Source organism: Triticum urartu, chromosome 2A (genome assembly GCF_056163025.1).
Source record: "Triticum urartu cultivar PI428250 chromosome 2A, HENAU_Tu73, whole genome shotgun sequence".
NCBI lineage: Eukaryota > Viridiplantae > Streptophyta > Magnoliopsida > Poales > Poaceae > Triticum > Triticum urartu.
In genome coordinates this window covers 108,295,201-108,303,774 of record NC_141874.1, presented here as the reverse complement: position 1 = coordinate 108,303,774, position 8,574 = coordinate 108,295,201, and the positions used below count along the sequence as shown (strand labels likewise).

General features: G+C 46.6%; 1 protein-coding gene and 1 non-coding gene across 2 annotated transcripts; both read right to left on the bottom strand.

The window, feature by feature from the left end:
• Positions 1–834: 834 nt before the first annotated feature.
• LOC125542006 (U5 spliceosomal RNA) lies at positions 835–954 on the bottom strand. The gene has a single exon (XR_007297791.1). It is a non-coding gene; the product is annotated as a U5 spliceosomal RNA (small nuclear RNA).
• A 5,800-nt stretch (positions 955–6,754) lies between these two features.
• Positions 6,755–7,429, bottom strand: LOC147984130 (uncharacterized). Its single transcript, XM_087539688.1, has one exon. It carries the CDS (start codon positions 7,265–7,267, stop codon positions 6,950–6,952), a length of 318 nt encoding a protein of 105 aa, XP_087395814.1. The 5' UTR covers positions 7,268–7,429; the 3' UTR covers positions 6,755–6,949.
• Between the last annotated feature and the right edge of the window lie 1,145 nt (positions 7,430–8,574).

Here is an 8,574-nt window from a genome sequence, read left to right as displayed (position 1 = left end):
CCTCCGAGCTAATTTGAGCTCCAGCACACAAACAACCGGAAATTGTACTGATGGGTAAGCAAGAATGGGGGCAAGGTTGATCACGCCGTTGTGAGGTTGATGGAACTGGGAGACGGCGCAACGATGAGGAAAAGGGCAAAGGAGCTTAAGACCAAATCAATGGAGTCTCTGAAGAACGCTGGGTCTACCCAGCTGGCAGTCGATCAGTTGGTAGATCATATACTGTCTCTATGAAACTATTCGAGGTGGTTGAACCTAAACCGATGTTCGGATATATTTTGGCAAAGACCAAGAAACAAACACTGGAGCAAATGACAGCAAGACTCGTGTGCCTAAATCTTGGCGACGAGAAGTAGAATTAGCTGTGCAAGAAAAGACACTCCAAGATCATAATGCAAGATCCTTTTGTCTTCTCTCATAGGGACCAAATAGTTATATTTGTTGTGACATTTGCAGCTTCGTGTGTATCATACACAAACATCTTCCAGTATATGATTTTCCTTAATTTAGTTATCTGAAAAACGAGTTAAAAGCCAACGTCTCAAACGGAAAGAGTACTGCTTACCTGGTTGCAGCAGCCAGCAGGAGATGTACTGTTTGTTTGAAACTGTACCTACTGGTATCATTTTCAAATGGCATGGAGCGCTAGTCGCTTACAAGCATTTGTCTGAATTAGGTACCTAACATGCACCTAGTGATTCAGGCAATTGCCTGAATTAGGTACCACAATTAAATTCAGCATTGTTGGGGCCATCTCAATGGGAGAAAATACACCTTTTGACAAGCATTTGTCTGAAAATAAGTCACAAATCTTTTAAATTCTGTATTGGTGGGGCCTTCTCACAAGGAGAAAACACCCTTTAAAAATTAGTGTATGCTGCTTAATGTGACATGCACACGGTATTCTTTAGTAAAAGGCGAAAGAATAGTTCGCTTTGTGCTCACCACGCAGCTGTGTGAGTTTTACAGCTCCGCACCCCACAGTCTTATGTAGCTGAGTCCCATCCCTTATCCTCTTTCCCAGGCGAGGTGGGACAAAACCAACGGATCCTGCGTCTCATGCTTCCTTCTGCTGCAGGCCTGCAGCGATCGCACACTGCACCAGAAGCCCACAAAAGTACATTATGTTGGTTAGGCCTGGCATGCAGGTGGTCGGCCCATGGAGTGACGGCCGCTGCAGCCTGCTCATGCCAACTTTCGGAGAGTCTTGGCGCAAGTGGGTGGGACAACAAGAAACGACACTTGCATGTAGGCCTCTCCCGTGCTCTCACTCCCATTAATTCACATGCATTCTATTATTGCTTTTCCAATTTTTTACGAGTATTATCTTTGAAATAAAAATTTTGTTTTAAGTTTTTTGATATATTTGAAGTAGTTTAATTTGTGTTTCGGTCATATTTGAAATCAGTTTAATAAACATTACATTATTTTAAATGTAACTGAATACATATTTCAGTTATTTAACTCTATTTTAGAAAAATATTAATATATATTTTAGTTATTTTCACACCACATAAATCATTTTTGGAATAATATAAAATCATTTTTAATAGTTGTTATCACTTGCGAATTTTGTTTCAATCTTACTAAATATGAATGAGTTTTAAATATATCCGATATCACCCTTGTTTGAAAGGCCTTTTTACCATGATTTCAAATAATTATAAAAAACAAAAAAAACAGAATTCAAGTGTAAGGATATGAAGCATATAAATCACTAAGAAAATTAAAATGCGAACTTTTTATACTTAAGACATATATATGAGAGAGAATGGAACATCCTTGCATGCACCTTAATTGCAATATCGTCCTTCTTCATTAGCTTGCCGACATTTTGTCTATACCATTTAGTCAGGGCGTCAATGTAGTTCCCGCTCTTTTTCTATGAAAAAATGGAGATAATGGTATCTTCCTGGATATTGAGAATTGTGTTCTCATATGCGTGACTCTAAGGACGAAATCACTTGCCCCTCCGTAGGCCTTACTAGATACGAAAATGCAGAGTATTTGGTTGGCCAAGAGAAGGAACTCTCGAGTTGGCTCCAATTCCAAACAAAGCCCCAAGTAAGATTCATGAGACAGCTTCCTGTTGGTCCTGTTAAAATGGACATGGAGTGTTTGGCCATTTCGCAAGATCTGCTACCTTCCAGTGTCGGTGGGGTGTATGTGTGTGTGTTGGGGGGGGGGGGGGGGGGGGAGAGATAGGTACAAACTCATTTCATCCATCACCCATTAGCAGATTAGCATTAAATCCTTCTATCAATTATGAATTAACACTAAACAGCCTACATGCCCCATAAGAGATCATAGTAATCTAAAAGAATAGTACTTGAAACGATATGCCTTAGAAAGAGATAACAGGGTTTAACCTAAAAGAATAATACAATACTTGGGTGGATATGCATTAGAAATAGATAACATGGTTTAGAACTTATGTATTTGGTTTATCTGGGACAAAACCCCGCTCGAAGGAGTCTAACTCGTGTTTGTGATACCATCAACTAGTACTAGTACCGGCTTCTCACCTAATGTGTTCTTCTTTGGAATGAAAATTGAAATGCGTCATCTCCATCCAACACTAATGTCATATTAATTGCAACATTTATAACTGACAGATGCACCTTTTTGCATGCAAATGCAGATGACATTAATTGAGAATATTGACTCTGTGTGCACAGAAGAGTAGACCACCGTGTATCATCGTGTATTGGATATGTATCCGTAACCGACAAATTCATTAAGCTTTAAATGCAGGCATCACTACAGGAAACAGAAAATTTGCCGTCAGTATTGTTCTTTGCCGTCAGATTTTTGTCGAGACAGACGGCAAAGACTAATTTTGCCGGCAGCTGCTGACGGCAAAGAACGTCTAACGGCAAAGCATACTTTGCCGTCTGTCGTTTTACTTACAGATGGCAAAATATGCTTTGCCGTCTGTTTTCTTACTTATAGACGGCAAAGTGAGCACTTTGCCTTGTGTAAATAAAAAAACAGACGGCAAAAAAAAGACAGACGGCAAAATAAACACTTTGTTGTCTGTGAATAAAAAAACAGATGGCAAAGTTTTTTGCCGTCTGTCTTTTTATTTACAGATGGCAAAGCGAACACTTTGCCGTCTGTAAATAAAAAGACAGACGGCAAAGAAGAAACACAGCACGCGGATCCATCTCGTGGATCGGTGACATGGCACGATCTGCGCCGCCCGCACAAGCCCCTCCCTCGCACCATGCGCGCCCCGACCCACCCACCCACGCCCCCACCCGTTGGCCCACCACCACCCGCTGGCCCCTGCCTTATCCTCTCCCCTCGTTCATCTCTGTCCTCTCCTCTGCCCACACCTCTCTCTCTCGCTCGATGCACCGGCAACCCCGCCTCCACAGGCTGCCGCGTCCGCGCGCGCCGAGCGCCACTTGCGTCCGCGTGCCGCCGAGCGCCGCCTGCCTCCTCCCGCGTCCGCGCACGCCGTCGCCCGCGTTCCCCCATGCCACGGGTCGCCGCTGCCTGTGCCCGCCTCGGCACGCCACCCGCGACCGCGCGCCGCCTACCTCCGCTCGCGTGCGCCCACGCCACCGGTCGCCGCTGCATGTGCTTGCCTCAGTGTGTAGCCCGCCTCCGTCCGCGTCCGAGCGCCACGCGCCGCGGAGTGTCGTCCGCAACCTCTGCCTGCTTCTCCGCCCGCCTCCGCTCGTGTCCGCTCATCCCCATCGGTTTCAGGACACCGAGCGGCTGCCGACGGGCGCTACCCCACGCCAGGAGAACCGCGCCCGGTGCGGTCTTGCAGCAGGGCTCTGGAGTTCCTCCCCGGCGCACCCGAGCCCTCTCTCTGTAAAATTATCTGTAAAGAATGTTGTAGCAGAGTTTTGTAAATCAATTATGGGAAACGTTGATGTTCAGGTTTGTAAATTTGTTGTGTAAATCGATCTATAAACAATGTTGTAGCAGTAAAAACCATTCAGAATGGATGGTGAGCTATCTCAAAAACAATGTTGTAGCTGGAAAAAAATATGTTCAGGTGTCCTAGGAATTGATTATGGTAAATTTGTTGTGTAAATCCAACTATAAAGAATGTTATAATATTTTGATATTGAAGTGTCTTGCCAATTTGTTAAATTAGAAAAAAAATACTTTGCTGTCTGTAAAGTAGGTTGGCTGATGGCAAAAAATCGTGTTTTGCTGTCTGTAAAGTAGTTTGATGGCAAAGAATCGTGATTTTTGCCGTTTGTTATTTTTGTGCTGATGGCAAAGACTAAGATTGGCTGACGGCAAAGTCTTTGCCGTCTGCCCGATGATTGCTGACGGCAAAGTACCTCTTCGCCGATTAAACGTTGCCGTCTGAGTTCGCCGTCAGCTAGCTGACGGCAAAGCCTTTGCCGTCAGTAATTTGGCCTTTGCCGTCTGTATCTCCCTGACGGCAAATTACCTGTTTCCCGTAGTGCATCTTAATGCAGGAACTCACTAACGCGGTTTTTTTAGAAAAGGAGGATGACCCCCGGCCTTTGCATCTGGGCAATGCATGCGGCCACTGTATTAATGCAGAGTATTTGGCTGGCCAAGAGAAGGAACTCTCGAGTTGGCTCCAATTCCAAACAAAGCCCCAAGTAAGATTCATGAGACAGCTTCCTGTTGGTCCTGTTAAAATGGACATGGAGTGTTTGGCCATTTCGCAAGATCTGCTACCTTCCAGTGTCGGTGGGGTGTGTGTGTGTTGGGGGGGGGGAGAGATAGGTACAAACTCATCTTTCATCCATCACCCATTAGCGGTTTAGCATTAAATCCTTCTATCAATTATGAATTAACACTAAACAGCCTACATGCCCCATAAGAGATCATAGTAATCTAAAAGAATAGTACTTGAAACGATATGCCTTAGAAAGAGATAACAGGGTTTAACCTAAAAGAATAATACAATACTTGGGTGCATATGCATTAGAAATAGATAACATGGTTTAGAACTTATGTATTTGGTTTATCTGGGACAAAACCCCGCTCGAAGGAGTCTAACTCGTGTTTGTGATACCATCAACTAGTACTAGTACCGGCTTCTCACCTACTCCCTCCGTCCATGAATAAGTGTACATCTAATTTTGTTCTAAGTCAAAGTTTTAGAATTTTGACTAACTTTATAGAATATAGTAGTAACATATATGACATCAAATTGGTATATTGTCAAAGTACATTTCAAAGCGGATCTAGTGATACTAATTTAGTGTCATAAATGCTTTTACTTTTTTCTAGAAAATTGGTCAAAGTTTTAAAACTTTGACTTAAGACAAAAACTAGATGTACACTTATTCGTGGAAGGAGGGAGTAATGTGTTCTTCTTTGGAATGAAAATTGAAATGCGTCATCTCCATCCAACACTAATGTCATATTAATTGCAACATTTATAACTGACAGATGCACCTTTTTGCATGCAAATGCAGATGACATTAATTGAGAATATTGACTCTGTGTGCACAGAAGAGTAGACCACCGTGTATCATTGTGTATTGGATATGTACCCGTAACCGACAAATTCATTAAGCTTTAAATGCAGGCATGCATCTTAATGCAGGAACTCACTAACGCAGTTTTTTAGAAAAGGAGGATGACCCCCGGCCTTTGCATCTGGGCAATGCATGCGGCCACTGTATTAATTATTCTCACAAGACCTTACAAAGTCATACAATAGTAAGACTAAAGCCACTGTCCAAGCAACAACTGTCGCTACACCTATCCAATTGATGAAGGGGCGCTGATAGCCTGGGCCTAATACCAAACAGACATCGTAGCCAGACCTAACATGTAAGACCTGAGATCCCAACCAGGACGCCTGCCGGGTATGGGAACCCACCAGTCCGGCGTGCTTCTCAATCAGGACGCTTGCCGGGTGTTAGAGTTGTGTCGAATATTATTGTACAAGATAGGTTACAGTTGGATTTGTAGTTGTATTGTGTTTACATAGGATGTGGAGTCATGTCCTAGTAGGACACTTGTATCCTAGGCCTCTCATATATAGCGGGGGTAGACACACGATGTAACCTATGCCAACATAATAGCACAGGAACGCAGGAGAAGCTGGCGGCATGTGCCGGCGTCCAGGGCGACCTGGTGCGGTATTGTAGCAGTGTCATGGGGAGGAGCACCCATAGTCAGGCCCCGGGGATGTAGCCATATCGGTGAACCTCGTTAACAAATCTCGGTGTTGTGCTCGTGTGATTGCTTGGTCCTCGGATGATCAACGGTATGCCTTGGATTTATTCTAACACCGGGTATGAGGCCACCGCAGCCACTTGCTAGCAATCCATCTTCAGAGCTATGCTGCTGCATCAACCTTGCCCGATCTAGCTGCCGCCGACGCCACCACGACGCCAGACAGTGTCGACCACTTGCACGTGTCCATCACCACACATCTGACGTCAAGCCTCCGCTGCTCCATGCCACCAAGAGCCGTCACCATGAATATGTAGAAAGAGACACCGCTTCATCGAAGAAGCCATCCGCTGGTCCCTCGAACCCGAGTGCATCTCCAAGAATGCCGCCCCAAGGGGGTAACGACGCATTAATGCCGCCATCATGCGATGAATTGATCTAGGGTTTTCCTCGGAGGTATCAGGGTGCTGCGCCTGCGAGAGCCATTCGTCCGCCTCCTACTTCTTATGTGATTCACAAAAAATAAGTAAGTCTATATATACAACATCACTCATCGATGGCCCCATTCGAGGTGCATATTTACACGAAAAATCACACATCAGCGTCCTCGATTATTGGTCATATACTCTGATCCATTACTTTCATTCGTATACCTAGTGGCAAACTACAACAAATTAACCAAATTCGAAATCAAATAAAACAGCAAAGAAAGTACGAAATGACCTACCAAATCAGTACTGGCGAGTACCGTATAGCTAATTAATCCTCCAAGCAGTTAACAAACATTAATGATCTATATGGCCGGCCGGCCGGCTTGCTAGTTGTAAGGGTAGTGGCCAAGCCGGAGCTCCAAGTCCACGTCCTCCCTGCTGTCCCCATCCCTTCCCAAGGTAAGCCCCAAGTGAGCCTGATTCCCACCGGCACCGTCTTGCTGGCCGGCAGCCGGCGGCGCAGCCCCACGAGACTTGCCTCCGCTGCCACCGCGGTCCTTGCGGTGGATGTTCATGTGCCCGCCGAGCGCCTGCGCGTTGGTGAACCCCCTCTTGCAGAAACTGCACTCGTAGTATGCCGGCGCCCGCCTTGACCCGCCGGTATCCTCTGGCGAGCCGCTCTTGTGGAAGTCCCCTCCCTCCATATTCTGCTTTCAAAAGTTACGAGTCGGTGTTTGTTCGGAGCTTCTAGGGTTTTGGGTAGTAACTACCAAGTTAGGAGAAATGTGTTGAGGCAACAAGGGCAGGTGTGCTATATAGTGACAGATAGAAACGGCTGCTACTCCAGTTGGTAGCGTCGGGGAGGCCGGGGGCTGATGGACATGGCTTGATTTGTCGTCTAGTTTTGGCGTTTGGACGGAACCACGATCGAGTAAACTACTCGGCCGGCCGGCCGGCCGGCGCTCCCCTTGCCGCCCTCGTTGGCGAATACAGCACAACGCTCTTGTTTGGCGTGGCGTAGGGATCGGCGAGAATGCCAAGTTAGTTATACAGATGGGTGCGTACGTCAGTGCGTGTTGCCGTGACAGTGTTAGGGACCAACTCACTGTCTCACAAGCTTACAGAGGAATTCTTCTCAGTAGCGATTCGAGGGAGTCTTGAGGAGGAAGGTGTACAGAAAGGGGAAAAGATACAAGTTCAGCCGCCGCCGTGCCGTTGGTGACCCCAGCCAGGATGCCCTTCTCGTTGCAGAGGGGAAAAGATACAAGTTCAGCCGCCGCCGCCGTGTTTTTTTTAGGCAAGAGTATATTTTTTTGAGGCAAGAGTATATGTAGATGGCTAAATCCTATTCGGCGCCCTCTGCGCCCAGTACTATCTGCAAACGGGCGCACACCCCCTGTCCTTGCTGGGCCGGCCCATCTAACTTGTTTTTCTTCTGTTTTTCCAAAAAAGAGAAAAGAGACCTCCAGTGCTGCGATTCGAACCTGGGACTTCCTATCTAATTGTAAAGGGAAACGTTTAACGCCGGGCGACCGGCTAGAAATTGGGCCGGCTTCCTTCCACTCTTGTTGCCTTGTGCTAGCTGTGGACCCACTCTTTCCTTTCTTCGCACGGAGCCACGAACGTGTCCCTCTCTTTCCTTATCCAGTTGCTACCAAGCATCCTTATCCTGTCGCTCACCCATCAAATTCACCACCATCGTTTTCCTCATCCGAGCTTCTCCCCGGCTCCCACCACCATCTCTTCTCAGTCCACCATCCCCCACCTTCCCATCCCGCTCAGGTGTATCTGCATTGGAAGCGACGGCGCGGTGCAGTGAGGTCGCAAGGTGAAGCATGCTGCTACGAGGTCGAAGCCATGGGGGCGCTGCTATGAGCCGTCCCTAACCATGAGAGCTGCTCCGAGCGGCACAACATCCTGAGACCATCGGGCATCGGCTCGAGCGATGCTACAAACAGTTAGCGCGATGCTGCAACCGGTGTAGCCCCTGCTACAACTGGTGTCACCACTA

Excerpts from the sequence above, each read along its gene's own strand:
- LOC147984130 (XM_087539688.1), bottom strand. The coding sequence starts at position 7,267 with ATGGAGGGAGGGGACTTCCACAAGAGCGGCTCGCCAGAGGATACCGGC.